General features: G+C 48.3%; 1 protein-coding gene across 1 annotated transcript in view; it reads left to right on the top strand.

Annotated features, from left to right (window-relative positions):
* Positions 1–22,023, top strand: part of DDX31 (DEAD-box helicase 31) — a 74,416-nt gene that overhangs the window by 29,602 nt on the left and 22,791 nt on the right. The window contains exons 15-18 of the mRNA XM_043469936.1: positions 5,727–5,777; positions 7,269–7,408; positions 12,277–12,358; positions 18,886–18,997. Of these exons, the coding sequence (XP_043325871.1) occupies positions 5,727–5,777; positions 7,269–7,408; positions 12,277–12,358; positions 18,886–18,997 (385 nt within the window). The remainder of the gene's footprint in view (positions 1–5,726; positions 5,778–7,268; positions 7,409–12,276; positions 12,359–18,885; positions 18,998–22,023) is intronic.

Raw genomic sequence — 22,023 nt, 5'->3', positions numbered from 1 at the left:
ACTGATTCAGCGTGTTTGTGCTCGGAGTGACTTTCCTGAACATCACATGCTGTTTGAGAGGTCCATCTGTGTTTCTTAGTCGGATTTACTAAACCGATGAGTATTAAATTTTTTACAAAGCCTGTGTTTAAATCTCAGACAGCCGTTGTCACCATGCCTCTCCCACTGCAGAGCACCTAAATGAAATAAATCATTTCTTAATGAGAGCTTCGCATATTTAAGAGCCCAACAGTTTCTCTAAATACAGTGACGAGTATGTGTCGAGAACACTCTTGAGTTGTGTTCTCAGAGGCATTGGCCCCGGAACATCCGCCTTCAGCTTTCAGGGCACCTGGGAGCTGTCGGGAAACACTTCCTGGGTGGTGGACACACTTCTACTACATGAAACGTCTACGTAACACCCACAGATGCAGCCTCTTGCCACCGTTCAGAGGGGACCCGAAATCCAGATGGGATTTAATCAGCGAGAAGACAGACCACCCTGACCTGCCCACCAGTAGTCGTTCTGAGTTGCTCAGGTGACAGGGGGAGTGTCTTCCTCAGGTCCTCCTCTGATGCTGGACGATCAGGGAGTGATGTTTTAATGTGGTTCTTGCAGAACTTTGCATTGAGTTTTATTTTTTTAACAAATTTTATAGGGATTTCCTTGGTGATCCAGTGCAGGAGGTGCAGGTTCAGTCCCTGGTTGGGGAACTAAGATCCCACATGCCATGTGGTGTGGCCAAAAGAAAATAAAAGTTGCTTCATATGCATATAAATCCTTAGTGATACTGAAAAGTGAGGAGAGGGGCAGGAGAGCTGTCCTTTGCAGAAGGGCGCCGTTATGAAATGGAAGTGATCACAGGCTTAGAAAGCCATCGTTTGGTAGCCGTCGGGGTAGCAACTGACAGAGACAAGCAGCCTTGACAGATGCGAAAACCACTGGGCAGAAGGTTCTGGGAAACAGTCTCAGGGTTTCCCTCACTCATCACAAAGGAGAAAGGGCCCTCCTCAAGGGAGGGGGAAGGATGGCCACCACCTGTTCCGGTGACTGAGCCCAGCTTCCCCACACAGGACAGACTGTGTCTCTTGAGGTCACGTGCTGGGTGGCACACCCCACCCTGGTGGTGTCCTTCTGCCAGAAGGCTCTACCTGAATCTTGCTGCAAGGAGTCAGAAAAACTCCAGATTCTGGGATGTGCCTCCAGGCAGCCAGACTCCTCAAAAACTGTTATAAAAACAAAAAAGTAGATATTAGGGGCAGGGATGCACCATTCTAGGTTAAGGAAGGGTATTGCTCAGTCGCTAAATCGTGTACGACTCTTTGTGACCCCATATGGACTGCAGCACTCCAAGCTTCCCTGTCCTCCACTATCTTCTGGAATTTGCTCACGTTCATATCCATTGAGCCGGTGATGCTATCTGACTGTCTCGTCCTCTGCTGCCCTCTTCTCACAGATCAGCCTTGTTGTGGTGAAGGGGCTTACATAACTCAGTGAAGCTATGAACCATGCCATGCAGGGCGCCCCAAGACGAACAGGTTGTAGTGGAGAGTTCTTACAAAAACTGGTCCACTGGAGGAGGGAATGGGAAGCCACCCCAGTATTCTTGCTGTGAGAACCCCGTGAACAGTACAGTAAGGAAGGCTAGATGACTGTAATAAAAATAGAATGTAATGATCTAGGCTTTAGTCCAGGGTTAGGGAAGGAAAACTATTAAGGTTGGTGCAGAAGTAATTGTGGTTTTGCATTGTTGAACTTTGCTGTTTGATATTGGAATGCATTCTTAAGTAAATGTGGTAATATTCTACATCATTTTAATGTGCATTTCTCACTTTATGGTTTTTTTTTTTTTTGCTAATGACACTACTTGCTTTAGACTAGGGCAATGTTAGACAGAAAGCAAATTCAAGCAGTTTTCTTAATTAAAGTTCAAAATGGGTCGTAAAGCAGCACAGACAAGTTGCAGCATCAACAACACATTTGGCCCAGGAACTGCTAACTAATGTACAGTGCGGTGGTGGTTCAAGATTCTGCAAAGGAGACGAGAGCCTTGAAGATGAGGAGCACAGTGGCCAGCCATCAGAAGTTGAATACGACCAGTTGAGAGGACCTTCGAAGCTGATCCTCTTACAACTACACCAGAAATTGTGGGAGAACTCACCATCGACCATTCTACAGTCATTAGGCATTTGAAGCAAATTAGAAAGGTGAAAATGCTTGATAAGTGGGTCCCTCATGAGCTAACCCCAAATCAAAAAAAATTCATCATTCCGAAGTTCATCTTCTCTTACTGTATGCAACAGCAGTGAACCATTTCTCAATTGGATTCTGATGTATGACGAAAAGTGGATTTTATATGACAACCGGTGACAACCAGCTCAGTGGTTGGACAGAAAAAAAGCTCCAAAGCACTTCCCAAAGCCAAACTTGCACCGAAAAAATGTCCTGGTCACTGTTTGATGGTCTGTTACTGATCTGATCTACAACTTTCTGAATCCCGGTGAAACCAGCATTCTATCTGAGAAGTATGCTTAGCGAGTCGATGAAATGTCCAGAAAACTGCCATACCTGCAGTCAGCATTGGTCACCAAAAAGGTGACCAAAACATTATTCTCTGAATAATGTCTGCCCGCACATCGCACAACCAACACTTCGAAAGTTGAACAAATTGGGCTACGAAGTTTTGCCTCATCCGCCATGTTCACCTGGCCTCTTGCCAACCGACTACCACTTCTTCAAGCATTTCAACAACTTTTTGCAGGGAAAACACTTCCACAACCAACAGAAGGCAGGAAATGCTTTCCAAGAGTTTGTTGAATCCTGAAGCACGAATTTTTACACTACAGGAATAAACAAACTTATTTCTCATTGGCAAAAATGTGTTGATTGCAGTGGTTCCTATTTTGATTAATAAAGATGTGTCTGAGCCTAGTTACAATGACTTAAAATTCATGGTCCAGAACCACAATTATTTTTTCACTGACCTATTATAAAAATCATCTTAGGTACAGTTGGTGAAACTTGAAGATGGACTGATTATTAGAAAATAAAGTTATTTTAAGTTTCTTAGGTGTGCCCATGGTGTTGCGATTGGTAGAAGAATGTCCTTTTTACTTAGGCGATCTGTACTGAAGTTTTAGGGGTGAGATGTCATCATATTTGCAACTTCCTTTCGAGAGGTTCTGAAAAATGTGACTGTACAGAGAGGGAAAAAACAGATGTGACAGTTTAGCAGTTGGAGAATCAGGAGGCAGGGTTGACAAGTGCTCATGGTACTATTTTTTCAGGTTTTTTGTAGATTTAAATTTTTCTGTAATAAAAATGGGGGGGGTTTAATAATATATACATTCATTGTGAAAAGAAAAACGAAGCAAACAACACAGGAAACTGCAAAAAGTGAAAGTCGCTCAGTCCTGTCCAACTCTTTGCAACCCCATGCACTATATAGTCCATGGAATTCTCTAGGCCAGAATACTGGAGTGGGTAGCCGTTCCCTTCTCCAGGGGATCTTCTCAACTCAGGGATCAAACCTAGGTCTCCTGCATTGCAGGTGGATTCTTTACCAGCTGAGCCACCAGGGAAACCCAAGTGTACTGGAGTGGGGAGCCTGTAATGCCCCCAAGCCGCTCTGCCTGGGGGTAACCACAATGACAGTTGGGCGAACCTCCTTCCAGGTGTTGGTTCTTGGAGCATCCGTCCGTCTATCCATTTATCCATCTGGCTGCATCAGCTCCGTCTTAGTTGCAGCACCAAGAATCTTTGCAGTACACGGACTCTCTAGTTGTGGCCTGCAGGCTAGTTGCTCCATGGGATGTGGGATCTTAGTTCCTTGACCAGGGATTGAACCCGCATCCCCTGCATTGTAAGGCAGATTCTTAGCCACTGGACCACCAAGGAAGTCTTCTCCCTAAAGTCTTCTATTTTTATTATTCTCCTTTTTTTCCTGGATTTTTTAGCTGAAGAAAGACTGTTGTTCTTTAGAATAAATACCCCGCATCCCGGATTTGGGTAGTTGTGTCATTAAGGTGCTGTTTACCTTGTTCTTCCCTCCCCTCAGTAGGTATGGATGGTTGTTTAGATTCTAATCTTAGGATTTTGTTTGTGTTTTGGCAAGAATATGTCATGGGTGACACTCTGTCCTTCCTGTTGCGTGACGGCAGGTTGTCTTACTTTTTAATTGCATTGAAACATGGTCTCAGGGTTAGAATTACAAGGGCCTTAAAGGAGTACAGGATCCATCCTGGTCCCCTCCCCCCTGTTCTTTTCTTTTCTCTTTAGCGCACTATTTTTATAAGCTATGGGGTTTTTCGCTCCAGTATTTCCTTTTGAAATATGAGCCCAGTATATTTGTATTTTCTCCACTCCTTATGCAAAAGCATACTATTTGCACTCAAAATACAGCCTCGACATTTTCCATATCAGTGCAGAGGCACCTCCATCTTTTTGTAGCTGTGTTCTGTAGCTCTGTTCTGTGTGGTGGTTATTGCCATGTTTTATTCAGCTTGTCTCCTGCTGGACACTGGAGTGTTCACCAGACCTGCAGTCATAAACAATGCTGAAATGAATAGCCTTGTGCATAAGTCATTTACATTTTCACCAGGGTACCTTTGGGATGGATTTCTAGAGGGGAGATCGCTCTGGGTCAGAGGGCAAGTGCGTGTGTAATTTTTCTGGATATCCCCAGATTCCTCCCCATAGGGGTCTGTATTATTTTGCATTCCCACCATGTACAAGGTACACAGCATCTTCTTTGATGGCGGAACTGTGCAGTGTAATTTGGTCTTGGAAAAGAGCAGACCTGGGTGGGCGGGCTACCCTCTGCTTGTTAGCTGTGTGTCCCTGGACAAGTTACTTAACCTCTCTGAATCTTGGTTCCCCTCTGTTTTGAGGCATTATTTTGATGATGAGTCAAGATAATGCAGGTACGGTGTTCTCGTGTATGATAAGTGCTCAGAGCCTGCTGCCTGGGGCTGCTCTTGGTGTGGCTTGCCCTTGGAGGTGGATGCTGGCTGTGTGTTTACTGCCAAAGATGGAAAGATTCCCATTTTCCAGTCTCCCTGCCAGAGTGGCCAGACATACCAGAAAGCAGAGTCTTTGCTCTTGAGATGGCAGCTAGCTCAAAGGAAAAAAGCTGTCTCCATTGCTTTTATACTTTGTGTCCATCTGGTTAAATCTCTGGCCAGTGTTCTGATTGTAACCGCCTATCAGAAGAGGGAGCATCGTTTGGTCCTTCCCACTCTCCAGGGCCCATGAGCAGCGTCCTTGGTCAGTGACTCTGGGGCTCACCCCCACGAGGACATACCTCGGGGTGACCTTCCAGAATCACACCTCAAAGCACATTATCGTTCAGCATTGCTGATAAGACCAGATATGGGCAATAACCCACGACCGTGTTAACCATGAAGGGGTCTTTCAGATAAAATGTCAAACACACCAGCAGCTCTGAATCCTCAGCGTGACACAGCAGCCCACGACTCCTCCGGCGCTCTGGTCTGCGTGCGGGTGACCTTCTTGTCGTGGAGCGGGCTGAGCTGCCTCACTGCAGCTTCGGTAGACCTCGTCCCTGAATCAGAGCTTCACCCACAGGTGGATGACAGTGGGCTCCTGAAGTTGTGTGCACGCCTGTGCGCACTCCTGGGGGTGAGCCCTCAGTGTTTGCACTAGATCATCAAATGGGCCCAGGACCCCAGAAAGGTTGAGAAACTCCATCCTAAGCCATGTTCTTTTGTTCTTTTCTGTTTTGAAGGATATTGCGGCTCGTGGCTTGGATCTCCCTCAAGTCACATGGATTGTCCAGGTAACCTCTCTTGTTGTTATGGGGCGGGCTTGAGGCCAGAACGTACGACCATGAGCAGATGCATTGGCTCGAAGTAAAGTAATTATTAAGACCCTCTCGGGTGTTGCCCTGGTCCCCAGGCAGCCACCAGCCCCATCCACACCATTGTCCTGCCATCTCTCCTTACCCCAGCCCCCCTGACCACCACAGCTCAGCCTCCAGGCTGTGCAGCTGGGGCTCCCCAGCTCCCAGACAAACACGTGTCACACCCCGATTTTCAGCACTCTGAAAATAACGGGAACCACTGGGCCCCTGGGAGGCCTCATTGTGTCGGGAAGACAGTGGCTCAGCTGCCCTGAGAACTGCCTGCACGCTGACCTGCGGGGGCAGTTAAGGCCCTGACAGCATCTTACGCATACCTCCAGCCTCGCCGCTTTGCCAGAGGGCATGGGTGTTAGCCCTAGAGCCCGGTGGTTCCAGCTTTGTTTTTTCTTTTCGTTAGTCTGCAGAGTGGTATTTTTAAGCCCTTCTGTGAGAGGGCCAGGGGACACATGCCCTGTTTACGTGAGTCATAGTTTATTCACATTTTAGTGGAATTGCAGGCTTGTCACTGGCTAGAGATCTGCTCTGCTCACCGCACACGATGACTTTGTGGCCAGAGGCATTGTGTCTTCTCTCCTGCCGGCCACAGAGCAGATGTGAAATAGGAAGGATGATTTTAATGTGTGGGAGATGAGCCACATAGAATTGATCATTGAGCACCTCCCTGTAATTGTGGATATTGATTAGTTTAATATGCCTGGCCTGCCACCGAAGTCATCTTGGCCCGTGATCTTTGAGTCGGGTAGCAGCAAAGAACAAAAGGGCAGAATGAGTGCAGGGTCAGTTAGCGTTAATGATGACCAGTTACTGCCACGGAGCACGCCCGTTCTGCTGACTTTGAGCATTTGCCTGTCTCCCGGGCCAGGAATGCTGTCGGCGGGATCAGAGTGTGTCCCTTAGGAAGGGAACCTGCCTCTCAGTCCGCCTGCAGCCCGCTTCACAGGACGGGGGGGCCTGCACCAAGGCGTGGGGACCTGATCCCTCTCCACCCTGTGCACCATCTTCCGTGCCCGCGGCCCCACGGCTCTGTCTCTCGAGGAAGCAGGCCAAGGTCGTGCGGCTGCCCTGCCTGCGTTCTCACCTTGCCCAGTCACCTCGGTGAAAAGATGCAAATAGGAAAGCGAGGAGACCTGTGGAGAAGTGAAATTAAAAAGGAGATATTGGGACGGGAAGATGTCTCGTTTATCTGAAACTTGGCCACTGTTCCCGTTGGCGCGTCGGAGCCTTGTTATTTCCAATGAAGCCAGGAGTTTCAGGGTTGAGTGACTTCTCCTTGTGATGGTGGTGGGGTAACCATAGCACCAGGATTTAATTCTTGGGATACCTGGAGGCAGGTGAGGGGTATTGCACTTCCAATTAATGGCAATCCCTTGATCTGTGAATGCCTTCATTTTCATGCCCCTCTTTTAGTACAACGCTCCATCTTCACCTGCCGAATACATCCACCGAATTGGGAGAACGGCCCGGATTGGCTGCCATGGGAGCAGCCTGCTTGTCTTGGCTCCTTCGGAGGCAGAATATGTCAACTCGTTGGCTTCTCACAAAATCAAGTGAGTCAGAAACCTGAACGGGGCTTCCGCTGATCTCTCCTAATTAACTTTCTGTCGCTTCTTACAGTGGCTGGGCCTTGTAAGCCAACGAAGAGCCATTAACCCTTGTGATCCCTAAATGAGTCCCAGAATAGCCAGTGGCAAAGACTAAAACCCTTCATGCCGTCAGCACATGACAGTTCTCACCTCATTGCTGCTCCGAGTCAGGGAGTGAGCAGTTGCACTCCGTCTCTCTTCAGGGAGAGGTCTGCATTCCATTGCTCTTGAGGTGAAGTGAGTGTGCACCACCCTCCCAGCCAGCTCCACCAAGGTCTCTTATAGTCATCAAGTTTTGTTTCTTGCAGTTCGTTAACGTTTTAGACCTTTAGAGTTGATTTATCTGTGGGAAAAATGATGCTTTGGATTCATCACTTTCCCTCCTCCTGGAAAGTACGCCGAGGGAGGAAACTGTTCAGAGTGGGTGAATTATTGTGCACCCCACGTTTGTGGGGAAGGGCCCCCAGTCAGATGGCAGTGTCTCACATCCTCCAGCATGAAGCTCCAGTTCCCACTCCCTCCACCCGGGTTGGGGGCCCCATAGGGCTTGGCAGCTTGGAACCTGGGCCGGGGGCTTCCATCCAACCCCGATCTCCCTGAGTAAGGACAAAGATGGAGGGCAGCAGCTCAGGCTGGCCAGGTGATCCTTATGAAAGCAGGAAGCGTTGACCTGGGCCCCAGAGATGAGGTGGTTTTGTCACATTTTCCATAAAATCTCCAGCACCTGGAGTAACAGGCCCTCAAAATGGGCTTCAAAAGGCATGTGTGGAAAACTCACACTCATCTATGTGGGTTCACACGTCTCCTCTGCTCAAAGCACAGTGATGCCAAGAGCATGTTTGGAGCCCAGGCTGGCAGCCCGGTACATGCTGGGCACAAGAGTGGCTGGCTGCCGTGACGTCACATGGTGGGTCACGTTTCTGGGTGGCTTCCTCGCCCAGTCTGTGTTTTAGGTAACAAGGCTTTTCCCCTTGAAGTGCAGAGTTGGGAACGCCATCACCTCGCCATCCGCACTGACGTGCCCCGGCGGCCCACTCGGAGGGGAGAACTGTGGGTGGCCGTCCCCATGGGGAGCACACCGCTTCCCGCCCCACGCCTCAGCTGACTGTGGCACATTCAGCACTGTTGAGGTTGCCGGTGTGGTGGTTCATGGGGTGCAGCTCCCCATGAAAACACACTCCCCACCCCTCAGGGTTGGGGAGGCTGGGGCCTGCCCCGATTGGTCTGGGGGGTCATGTCACTCGGGTGAAGACGGTTTGAGTTTTCCTGTCGGTTCTCTCATCTCAGCTCTGACTCTGCCAGGTGAAGAGTGGGTTTTGTTTGTTTCAGGAAGGCGGGCGTCTTCTCTCTTGTGAGAAGAGAGTCTTGTGTCGGTCGGTCAGTCGCACTTCACCAGGAGCTTCATCTCCAGCTGGACTCTTGAGTTTTGGGGGCTGGAGGCCGGCTCTGACCTCTCTTTGCTGCCCTTTCAGGGTCCAGACAGCCCCCAATCCAGCAGGTCCACTCCAGAAACATGGGGGTGTGAAATGAAAGCCCACTCCAGCGCTGTAACTTTTCCCTCTGTCCCAGGAGCTAGTGAACCTGTGGAAGGCGTTCTCAGAGGTGTTGTCCCCCAGGAGGAAAGGCTCCCTGCACTTTGCAGCCTCTCTGCCTCCATGGCGCCCTCCTCCTTCCGTTCTCGACCCACGAGCTTACGTTCTCCCCCCTTCCCCGGCAGCAGCGCTCTGCTTGGCCTCCTGAGCTCATCTCCTTGGAGAAGTGGGTGCTGATGGTACCGCAGGCAGAGGGTCACAGTCCCGTACAGGGTCGTCAGCAGAGGCGCCTCCGCCTCTCTGCTCTTGTCCTCATTCTGAGTAAAGGCGTTCCCGTTCGTGGCCGTGGAAGGTTCGCTGTAAGCCTACCACTGAAGAAGGGAAGATGCTCATTAGCACCACCATGAACCATTGGTGAGCTAGGTGTATTTTAAGGGTGTAAAAAGGACAGTCCTTCTTTCTGATGATCTTGACTGGAGAAAGAACCCACAGTATTCGTGGGAAATTCACCATAAGGTTCACGCTCAGGGGGGACCTCAGTGATGCCAGGGACTCAGAGAGGACGATCAGGAGAATGAAGACAGGGAGACACCTCACGGAGGAGATGTGGGTCTCAGGTGGTGTAAGGACCTTCACTTAGGGGGCAGAGAGTCCTGTCGGAGTCCAGACTCGCTGGTGTTGGCCTTGAAAATGCACCTGTTTCGGGGCCTCGCCCTGAACCCCTGGCTACCTGTGGGTGAGCTCTAGTCACCCTGAGTGTGATCAGGTCTGCTGCTGCGGTGCTGCCGAGCAATGTTACACGTGCCAGTTTCTGTTCAAGGCAGGGCTGTCTGCTGGGGAAATGTATGCAGACTGTTTCTTTGACTTCATACAAAAAATTAAGTCTAATAAGTCATTCCAAAGTGTGCTGTGGGAAAAGGCAGACTTGAAGATTTTCGAAATCCAAAAGGTACACATCCAAATATCAAAAAAAAAAAAAAAGGAGGAGGAAGGAGTATGTGCCTACTTGGTACCTGAGAGCCAGGCGGTAGGATGCTGGGGTGGCTGATGAATTACAGGGAAGATTCAGAAAGACAGGCGGCAGCAAGGGCCATCACAGCAAATTGCCATCCGCCTCCACGTGCCCAGCACCTCGGAACTGGCCCTGACAATGTACTTCAGCAGAGGGAGCGAGAGACCCGGGCCACGCCGCCTCTGAGTGGATACTCAGAACTTCGTCTCTGCATCCTTGTGACTTCTTGTTAATTGCCAACTTTTTCACTTTTCCCCACTTCTTTTTTAAATGTTTTTCTAATGAAAGTCACCGTAGGTTTATTAAAATGGGAAAGCGTCCTTGAAATGCGTCTCTCTTAGATCAGGCTTAAGAAAGACAGTTTCTTGGATTTATTCCACGATCTCTCTCCATAGTGAGGTGGGGGTGACTCAGGTCTGTTGATAGAACCATAAATGGGCAGAATCAGTTTGTTTTGTTCCTCAGAAATAGTGACGTCTTGGACAAGGAGGAGGCCCTTTTAAACTGTAAATCTCTCCGGGTCAGCTCCGCCTGGCTCCTGCTCACCTCGGGTAAACAGTCCCCCAACGCAGCCCATGAGCCGCACCCTGGCTGGACAATAGCACTCCCATGCATCTGAGGAATCTGCGCCTTCCTCTGGCATTTTAGTTCTCTGTATCCCTGGCTGTGAATGACACTGTACCTGCTTGCTTTCTCCTCACTTCAGGATCTGACTCCCAAGTTTTTACATTGCTTTTTTCCTTTTGTTTTCCTCTTCTTTTTTTAATAGAGGCAAGGCAGCTAGACAAAGGGAAAGACAGGACTTGCTCTGGTTTTTACTTTCCTCCAGCTTTCTAGGCATAAATAAGAGGCAAATTCAATAGCCATATTATTTTTCTCCCACGTGAAAAAATAGATTTTCCAGGAAACTATGAACAGTTTCCCCAGCTCCCGCCCTTTCTGCATGTACCTCGCCTTCTCAGGCTGAGTCCTAACTGCCATGAAAAGATTTCCCGAGTCCGGCAGCCAAGAAGGGGCCGCGCGGGCTGGGGACAGGGCGTCTCAGGGAGGCGGTGACACGGCTCAGGTGCATCGCCGTCAGAGAAGTGGCGTGTCCATTCATAGCCTTGTCAGAGTCGCCTTTGGGGGGGCAGTGGGGCTTGTCTTCTCCCTCAGAAAAGGTTGCCATTCACGTTCTAATTTGCTGTTACATTTTGAAAAAAAAAACAAAACATACAAGAAAAGCATTTATCTTTTTTTTTTTTTTTTTTGGCTGCTCTGAGTCATTGTGGCATGCAGGCTTTTCTCTGTGCCTCACAGGGGCTTCTTTAGCTGTGGCCCCAGGGCTGAATTGCCCTGCAGCATTTGGGATCTTTGTTCCTTGACCAGGGATCAAACCCTCTCCCCCTACATCAGAGAGAGACAGATTCTTAACCACTGGACCACCAGGGAAGTCCTGAAAGTCATTTACCTTTTTAGAATCTGTTTTCCTGCCCTAGAACTCCTCCTCCCCTCTCCCTTCCTCCCTGGGAAGTCTATTCTTCTTGTCTCTGCCTCAGGACTCTGCTCTGTGCTCTTCCCCGGGGCAAAGGCTGGGGCCTTCCAGAGCCAAGGGGGACAGTGTGCTGTCCAGACTCCCCCAAGGGGCTGCTTGGAGCATCTCATTCTGGCTCCTCATGGCTCCCATTCACAGGTGAAGCCTGGGTTCTGGTTTCAGCCGTTAGCCCGTAACTCTATAGATTTGCCGAAGGTCATTTGGTTCTCACCCTTGAGTAATTCAGAGATGACAGTCAGGAACGTCCCTCGGGGTAGATTAAGACAGAGTTCTGGTGCTGTCAATGGGAGACATTGGTTACCTGTTTACTTTCACTCAGGTGTTTGTTTACCCCACTGTTAAGGGTCTTCAGCCACCTCCTTTAAAGGGACTGTCTGAAATGTTTTTTGGCTCGTTACCTTCTGCTCAAGTCCAGGTAATATGTCAATAAGCAGGCCTATGTAGTTTTCCAGATCTATTAAGAAATAATGATGTGATCCCCATAAAGGCGATTGTAAATGTAGCCTATGTACATGTATCTGGGAGGATGAGAATTGGTGGTAATGTCACCCCTTCTGTCCCTCTAATATCATAGAGTCCCCTTCCTTCCGAATTCCTGAAAGGTTGGGAAAACACTCCCTTTCCTGTGACCAAGTGTCACTTCTCCTTTATATCTGATTAGCCAGAAGAGAGGCCAATTTTATGCATCACAGTTGGTAGAATAATGTTTTTGGAAGAATAAAAAGCTTACCTTTATATGTCCTTCTTTTTACAGCGTTTCTGAGATGAAGATGGAAGACATTTTGTCTGTTCTGACAAAGGATGATTGTTTTAAAGGAAGACGAGGGGGAGGCCAGGTGAGTTTAACTATGCTTGCTGCTCACAGAGGTGACTCATTTCCTGGTGTAGGGAGGCAGCGGCTCTGAGTACTGGGCAGTTCCTACCACTGGCGAGTAAAGCGTGCGTTTTCAGGACCATGAACATTGGACGAGGCCACATTTTGCTGGCGTTTCTCTCTCTTCGCTTCTGGACACATTTGCTGGCCCATCCAGTTAATGGGCCCCCGTCCGTCCTGGGTGTCTGCCAGGCGGCAGCAGGCTCCCCAGAAGGAGGGCTCGTCCCTGGCCAGAAAGAGTCTGGAGGCAACAGCGCTCCATGCTCAGCCCTGGTGGTCCCCCTCCAGCTTACCCGCATGGACACCTGGCCTGACCCATCCACCCAGGACCGCATGGAAAAAATAAATGTCTCAGAACCTCCTTTCAGACACACTTAGTTCATCCATTTTTTAATGTGTGCTATACACAGAGGAAGAGTAAAGTTGAGGTCGTTAGGAAGAAGAATTTTTATCATCTGAGCACTACCATATGGAGATCCTGAGCAGCGCAGGCAACCCCAGACAGCCTTTCCTGCTTCTTTCTGAGGCCCCCCTGCTCGGAAGCACTTCCACCCCCACTCTACTGCGTTACCGGGTGTACCACCTAGACTTGCGTGTGTGTTTCTGTGTGTGTGTAGTGTTGCTCTGTATAATTTTGTCCATGAAATTTTAATATTTGGATATTTTTCCATTTCTATTCTGATGCCTGTGGATAGACTGGAAAATCGGAGCCAAATAGATGAAGTTTAAGAATTTCTTGTGTGTGTTAGCACATGTCTTTATTTGGATCAATATTCTCCCTGAGGCACGGAGTCCGTTTGTCTGATCCCGATTTAAGTTCTTCTGTTCCAGAGAGAACCTGCAGAAATGCACTAAGGAAAGGAGAGGAACAGTCCGATGTCTGTTGCCCCGGCGTGTGTTGTGGGCCTGGCTCTGTGTTGATGAGCTCTTCCCCGACTTGGTCTTGTCTTAGCCTCTCAGCAGCCCACAAGGCAGGTGTTACTCTCCCGCTTCATAGATGAGAAAACTGAGGCTTAGAGAGCTGAAGGAACATCCGTGAGGGTGCACTGATAATCGTGGGTCCTTCTGGTGTGAAAGCAGGCCACCTATCCTTCACAGTTTACCAGCGAGCCTCCATTAGTATTAATCAGGCCAAGTACATGAAACTGAAGTACTTTCTAAATTGGGTAACGTTAGCTGTTTTCATGGCTTCCCCGGTGGTTCAGTGGGTAAAGAATCTGCCCGCGAACGCAGGAGACTCAGGTTCAGTCCCTGGCTTGGGAAGATCCCCTGAGAAGGCGCAGTGGCAACCCATTCCAGTATTCCTGCCTGGAGAACTGCATAGACAGAGGAGCCTGGCGGGCTACTGTCCATAGGGTTGCAAAGAGCTGGACACGACTGAGCAGCTAAGCAGCTGTGTTCATAGAGGTGAAATGTGGCCAATAAATGGTACCACAGCAACAATCCCCATGAACAAGAAAAGCTATTAAGGACTCGGTTGATCAACCTGTTATATATTAAGTGATATTTCACTACAGAGGGTCCTGGCCCCACAGGCCTTCAGGCCATCCCATAGTAAGTCTGTTGTCATGGGAACTGACTGGAAACTATAGAGACTCATTGGTCTTGGCACACTTCTCTTCTTCTGAAACTGCTGCAGATTCTAGTTAGGGGGCAAGGCTTGTTTTCTGTTTATCCAGATGTTCCCATGGTGATGTAGTTAGAGCCCCAGCACAGCTCTGGGCTGAGTAGGGGCGCCCAGGGAGCTGTTTGAGGATGGGGGAGCCCAGTGCCAGAAGCACGGCCTTTGGGCCCAAGTCCTCATCTCACCAGCTGTGTGGCTTTGGGCCAGGACTAGACCCTTAGGGTCAATTTCTTCCTGTGTACAACTGAGATAATTATAATTTTCTTCTCAGAAGGCGATTGAAGGGTTGAGTGAAAAATAACCCAAAAGTTCCAACGCAGGGACCAAAGTGTATTTATTATTATTATTATTATTATCACATCAGTTAGTAGCAGAAGCAGATATGGAATTGAAGCTCAGACTCATTGACATGAAGCCCAGTGCCTTTTTTGCAGTTTCACACTAAGTGGAAAATTGGCACTTATCATCCCTGGTGGCTCAGATAGTAAGGAATCTACCTGCAATGTGGGAGACCTGGGTTCTCTCCCTGTTTTGGGAAGATCCCCTGGAGAAGGGAATGGTTACCCGTTCTAGTATTCTTACCTGGAGAATTCCATGAACAGAGAAACCTGGCAGGCGACAGTCCATGGGTCACAGAGAGTCAGACCTGACTGAGCAACTTTCACTTTGACCGTTCTCCAGAATTAAGAGCAAGCCTCAAAATTACACAAGGAGATGGTGAAGGTTTCAATAACCTTGTCTTCATTTACACTGTTGCCGGGACTGGCTTTGGTGTCAGTATTTATCCCCTGAGCACAGCCCAGTTCTGTCCAGGGTGCCGATGGTCATGTGTCTCCGAGCATCTCTGGGGAGGCTGTGGACGGGCACAGGACGCCTCCTGCAGGACGCTTCCCCAGAGCAAGAGAACCTCCCTCTGCTCTCTCGGAAACAAGCCACAGCCATTCTGTAAACATCCACCCTGTGGCTGGCCGCTCTAGTTCCTCTCCCTAAGTCTTTATTGTGGCTCGAGACCAGCCTAGAAGACTGGCTGGGGCTTGAGGAGCCCCCCTAAGATGGTGGGTGAGAGGCAGGGCCCAGAGCCCAATAGGCTCGGATCCGAGTCCTAGCTTCACAGTCAGTCATTCTGCAATCTGGGGCAGATCCTCCCCAGCCTAGGTTTTCCCACCGGGAGAACGAGGACGTCTCGAGTACCCATCCTGCTGGGCCACTGTGAGGTTTAAGTAAAACAAGACACGGAGCACTGTGCACGCTCTGGGTCGTGTGAGTTCACCTCCGCCCTGAACTGCTGCCTTGTTGGACATAATGTTTTGATATTTTTAAGGTCTGGTGATCTTTGAAAGAGAAAAAGTGCTAAGTAAGCCCCAAAATAACAAACTGGTTAACTTAGAAAACTCAACTAGTCTTGCCAGGTTCTAGATGTCACGTCCATCAGCACCACTTGTTTGACCAAATTTACCTTTCATTCACAGGACGAAGCAAAACAAAAACTAAGTTAACTGCATTACTAATTATCATGTAGATTACAGCCTGTGAGAGAGCACTGTGTGCGTGAATCCTATGAATGGTAAAGAGAATAAAGTGAATGCTGGGCACAACTTTTGATTCTGTTTCATCGGAAAGATGCAGTGCCCTAACTGGCATCTTTGATGTGGGCAGTTCCTGCTGGTGTACCAGTCAGTGCCAGGCACACAAAGGTGGGCGCGGTGGCTGGGCCTTCACACCGAGCCAGACGCCTCATCATGAAGCCCATCCTCACCCAGCCTGGTTGAAGGCCATTGTAAGTGTCCCTCTGGCACATACATTTAGGGCTTCCATGAACAGAAAGCAAGAGAGTGAAGCATCTGTAAAATGTATATTTCATATTTAGGTATATAAAATATATATAGCTGCGTCTGGGCGCACGAATGTTCACCCACCTACAAAGAGAATAAATTTGATCTTTCAACTTGACTGGGAAGCGCTCAGAAGGTTCTAGGGACCGTGGGGGTAAAACTCAGCTTGGCAATAAAGTAATTAAAACAAAATCCTTCCATTTAGTTTAAAAATACCTTAGAAGTTGGCAGTGTCAAGACACATGCTTTCAATAAAAAAAAAAAAACCCACCACCCCAACTGCTCCCACCTAAAACTTTTTACAACAAAAATAACCCCACCTAGCTGTCTTGGACTCATCTGTTGACTCTTGGTAGGCATGAATTTCCATCTCCACAGTATAAACACACACCCAAACATGTTCTTCCTAAAAGTTTTTTTTTTGTCCAATGAGATAAGCCTATAAACTCATCCTAACAGAAAGCTCCCTGGCATCATGAGAGATTAAAATAAGATCACTAGCCGTCGACTAGTTTTTGTGGATTGTCTGTTCTTGCCAAGACACAGAGTATTGAGTGTGTCTAGACCTTTGGAAATGTTTTTTTTTCTAAACCACCCACCGTCTGCTAGTTGCGAGCTGCTTCATTAAGCAGGACTAAGTCTGCGTCTTTGAGGGTTGGGGGGGCTGGTCCTCGGGGATGTGCCCTCTGGGGTCTCATCCCCCTCATTATGGGAGCTTCTTCCCTGTCTGGGGCTGAGCCGGTGCTGCCTGACTCTGCCCCCTCTGTCTTCAGTTTAAATTTAGACTGTCCTCCCCAGAAGACAACGGAAAAATACCTTGTTCATTCTCAAGAGGGGCAATTTTAAAATAAAGTATTTCTGGAAGTGGCAAGGGGCGGGGGGGCTAAGACCTGCTTTCTCCTAAGTATATGATGTTTTCTGCCATTAACTTTTTCTTATATTCTACTAAAACTGACCTCATCATTTCAAATGTGCGAACCTAGTTTTATCGCCTTTTTTCTACATATTTTACTGGTATACACACATTATATATATGTGTATATGTAATTTTTTTTTTTTTTGGTTGGGAAGAAAAGATGCCTCATTTTGAAACCTAAAGGGGGGAATAAGAAAAGCCCTTTGTAATATATTGCCATATTATCACTAAATCCCCTGACAGTTGTGACACAGAAGCAAGTCACCTGTCACTTAAGCTTGAGGTCTCTTTAATTTTCTCCTGGAATTCGCACCAGGCTGTCTTTAATTTGAGGCCTTTATTGGAATTCTGAAACCTCTCTGCCTCCCTGGCTCTCAGATCTATTCTGAGAGCTGTTACAGAATGTATACAATAACCAACAGAGGGATTGGAGAGGGCTGGAGCTCTGTTTATTTAACACTCTGGAGGGATTTTTGTGCTTATTCGGTCCTGGCTGCCCGGCTTTCAATATCGCTTTGACAACCATTCTGCCCTTCTCATTAATTTTAAACAGTTAAAACACAGGAAAAAGAGGAAAAAGTTTTCATTATTAAAGTGCTTTACTTTTTAATAACAGAGGATTCTGTCCGCCAGGGGAAAGGGCATCCTTGCTAATTTCACATTCATATTAAAAAAAAAAAAAGTGCAAGGAAGGTGACAGTTTCGCTGCTGAGGTGGCTTAACGAAAGGAGGACGACAAAAAAAAAGTTTGCATTTCACATCAGTTAAGAGTGCAAAAAAAAAAATCCTTGTTAATGACAACAGCAAATGTCCACTTTCGTAACACAGCTCCTGAGTGACTTTTCTCTTGACATTTGAGTGGATAAAACCCTTAGGGGGACCATGTACCGTGAAATCAGCTAGACTATCATCAACCAAACAGGTAGCAGGAATGATTTGACTAAACTAAAAACATTTTCAAGTTGTTAAGTCTATTAATACAGAGACGAACACTGCTCCCAAGAAGGAGGCTTTTTCTCCTCCCCCACCCTTTTTTCTTCCTCCAACAGCTTTAACCGTGGGAGATGCCAGGGTGCCTGCGAGAGGCGTGGTCAGCCAGACCCCGGAGCACGCTCCATGTCCTCTACAGGAGTTAAAAGGAACATGAACTGGGTCTCACGCTGTTTTTTTTCTGGTGACCCACATGGGCTAGGCGGGTGAGGAGGGCTGGAGCTTCATTAGCACCGTCCAAAGGATCGACACCTCTGGGAAGGCGGATTAGCCAGGTTTGGGTTCTGTTGACTCTCAGTTTCACATTCAGGAGATAGCATTTGTGTCAAGATACAGGACACGTAAGCCACGTGTTTTCAGAGGGATGTAAAAAAGGGAAATCTTTTCTCTGGGGTTGCTAAAGGCTGAAAAGAAATGAAGTTTTGGTTTTATTCACATTTTCCACATGTAGGGTCATTTGTCCATACGAATATGACTTCTTACAGAGGGACAGTTGGCTGCAGAGATCCATGGTGGCGGCCTCGCATGGTTGGCTGGAGCAGCCCAGTCCTCCATGGGTTCCTGGGCACAGGGGTCTGGGCTGCTAGAATATTACTGGAACGCTGAGAGTCTGGACCTCTCAGGAATGAGGACACATGCTCTGTGATTCAGGGACAGACCACCTTGTGGGCAGGTGGCTTGTGGGTTGCTCTTAGACAGGAATGGCCAGGGCTCCACCGATGAGTCCCAGGCAGGGGGCAGATTGAAAGCCTAAGTGGGACATAGAAGGTTCCTCTGAAAACTGCTTCTGCCCCGTCGTGTTTTAAACGCCTCAATTGGACTTGGAAAATTCCAAAGTGTCTCCCATAGACTTTCACTTTGAACACGAGTGATAAGAGGCCAGAAAGAAAAATAAACAAGTAAATAAATAAGAGACCCGACCTACTCCCTCACAAAGCCATCCTCATCTTTGCTTGACTTTAACATCTTTATCGCTCCCTTTTCTTCCCTAGTAATATTGAAAGGATTACCCTTGTTGGCCCCTTGGTGGTTACTGTGTGATTTTACTGTTATTAAATCTATTATAAACCGCTTCATTATTCCTGACTCTGACTGTCTGTCCTCTAATCCTTCCGTCACCCTCCCAGAAATCCCGCACCGCTGGCCCCCAGGAAATCCGAGAACGAGCCACGGTCTTGCAGACGGTGTTTGAAGATTATGTGCACTCCAGCGAGGAGACAGTCTCCAGGGCCAAGAAAGGTTGGTCAATTTCTTGGGCTGTTGTAGATGGATTACCCGACCGAGCATTGCCCCACCTCTACCCACATGCCCCCAGACAGGTTGGGAGGCCAACCAGGCAGCCCTGCTCGCCAGCAAAAGCCTTCAATCTCCCTAATTCTGCAGGGATTGGAAGAAGGCACAGAAGGCTTTAAAGTGATATTAAATGTTAATTTCATCCATCCTCGCGTTTTGCACAAATGAGGCTTTATCTTGGCTTACGTTAGGTCTAGAGCTGTGACCCAGCAACTTGGGTCTCCAGGACCCATTTTCCTCTTTCTTTGAAAACTGGATAGATGAGATACGGCAGTAGGAGTAGTTGTAGAGATGGAAATCAGAGATGAAGGCAAGGTCTGGAAATGTTAGACCAAAGCAGTTCCTACTTGAAAATACAAAGAAAAACTAGAAAGAGCAATGCTGAGGAAGGGCTGCAGACCATGAACCCAGTTCCTGGGAAATTTATGAAAGGGTTAGGTATTAATTCAGTATTCGGTGCCTTTGTAGCATAAATTGGCCCCTGGGATCACCAGGCATTAGGTGTGGACTCAGTAGTTCACTCTGAGTGCTGAACAGAGCGCAGGAGAGGGGAGCTCAGAAGAGCCCAATGTCTTCCATGCTGGAACGTGTGTGTCTTGGCTACTGACTGTCCCATGTCTGCTGATGAGACTCACCCCTACTGTGGGGAGATCCACAGTTCTTTTTGATAGTGACCCATGATTTGGAGAAGAATGCCAGGCTGGCTTACCAAGAGATAAACACTACAGCCTCTTGTTTTCTTCTTTTTATGAACTGAAACTTTTTTTTAATTGCTTTAGTATTTAGAAGGAATTGGGCACCATTCCCGGTGCTTGGGACACACCAGGGATCAGAAGAGACAAAAATCGTCACCTTTGTAACATTCTAGTGGCGGGGGGGAGACAGTGAAAGTAATAAACATAATAAATGAAGTACACATAAATTTGATAGTCTCGGGACTTCCCTGGCAGCCCAGTGGCTAAGACTCCAAGCTCCCAATGCAGGGGCCTGGGTTCGACCTCTGGTCAGGGAACTGAATCCCACGTGCTGCAGCTGGGAGGCCTCGTGCCACACTGAATATTCCATGTGCCACAACTAAGACTTGGCAAAGCCAAATAATCCATTAGTTTACTTGAATGGCCTAGTGAAAGGTGATGAGAGCATGGAGGGCACAGTGCGGATGGGGGAGATGGAGGGCTACGGGCAGGGCGGGCCCTGTTGGGAGGGTCGCCATGTGAGCAAAAGCCTGGAGAGGGGCCGCCCTGGGGCTCTAACTGGGGGCGTGCAGGCAGGCGCCGTGGGCAGTGTGCCCAGAAGGCGGGGATGGGCAGCAGAGGCAGGGCGTGGAGGCCGTCCAGGGGACCCAGGTACCCCGGGTGAAAGGGGAGCCAGTGGAGGGCTTGGGGCAGGGAGGTGATCTAATGGTTCTGAGAAGGTCGCGTGCAGCTGGGTGAGAACAGCTCGGGGTAAAGGTGAAGGCCAGGAGACTGGCTCCCAGGCAGTTATGGTAATCAGGAAACTGATGACAGAAATGGGTTAGTCACGAAATATTTGCAGGTCCCTATTACATACCTGGGGCTTCCCTGGAACTCAGATGGTAAAGCATCTGCCTGCAGTGTGGGAGACCCAGGTTCAATCCCTGGTTTGGGAAGATCCCCTGGAGAAGGAAATGGTAACCCACTCCAGTACTCTTGCCTGAAAAACTCCATGGACTGTCGCCTGAGGAGCCTGGTAGGCGACAGTCCACGGAGTCGCAAAGAGTTGGACGCAACTGAGCGACTTCACTATTTCATACCTGAGCACATTATAAAGGCAGGCCTTAGTTTTTGCCAGAACAAACTGGAACTGCCCAAGATGAATGATGAAATCCCAGCAGTTGCCCCGTAACAACTGACAATTAGTGTGCATTATAGTCTGGTTTCTAATAATACCCTGTTCACGTGTCTCCCTGCAGTGAATTCAGCAACTCCTAAGGCTCTTCCTGAGAACCTGCCTTTGGAGATGTACTAGAACATTCTCTCATGGGGAACAGAATGTCTCGGGGAGGGTTTGGGCACATGTTGAAAGTTAGACAAACTCAACTTGCTGTGGGATACCTGACCAAGTGTTGGCCACAGGGTTGATAACAGAGTTGGAATGAAGAGGAGGAAAGCAAAGCCACACCAGCACTACATTGCTGGCGTCAGAGGTGCTTTGGATATCCTAGCGAGCCCACAACTATTTCAGCGTCTCTGGGTCATCAGGGTAAAAGTGACAGTGAATAGTCCTTAGAGAATATGGTTTGGGGTTGTCTCTTCATTGTTACCATTGAACTTACTAACACCAAGAGGCTGGCAGCGTTACTTGTCTTCTTTTCAAAGGATGTTGGAGTGGGGCCACTCCCAATGTTTATGGACCAAGAAGGAAATGAATACATCTTCTTTTAAGGGACCTGCCTGTAGAGCATCTCGGTCACCCCACAGCAGGCATTAGGTTCTCCGCTCGTCTCTCCTCTTAGGATTGAGTTCTGGAGGTTTGAGGAGAAGAGACCTGTAATTGCCATTCCCCAGGAGTTGATACTGTCTTTTGTATTTCCCTATCTCCGTATGCAAATTCTCCACCCCTGACTCTCCTCCCATTTAGCTATTTTAGAACTCACCTTGTGAATAACTAACAAAAGCAGCTGGGTTTTGCCTTCATGGCAGAAAACTAGTTGGAAACTGGGCCAAGTAGGCATTTGTTTTCCTTTTGTACTTTCTGACCCACCTATTGCTAATATCCAGCATTTCGTCATGGTCAGTTTCCAGAAGCAGTTAGCCCTTTTCCCCCTCACATCTTGCATCTTGTAAGTAGAGCTTCAAGTAGTAAAAATTGTGGTAACGTAAGTTTGAACTCCAGACTCCTGAACAAAAATTTCAGAAAGCAGAGTCCTTCAGCTGCACAGGACCACTTCCACTTCCTTTTGTGGTTCAAGCATCTCCTCCCCAAAAAGCAGGAGTTATGTGTTAGGGTTG

The sequence above is a fragment of the Cervus canadensis genome, chromosome 5 (genome assembly GCF_019320065.1).
Source record: "Cervus canadensis isolate Bull #8, Minnesota chromosome 5, ASM1932006v1, whole genome shotgun sequence".
Lineage (NCBI taxonomy): Eukaryota > Metazoa > Chordata > Mammalia > Artiodactyla > Cervidae > Cervus > Cervus canadensis.
This window is presented reverse-complemented; position numbering and strand designations above follow the sequence as displayed.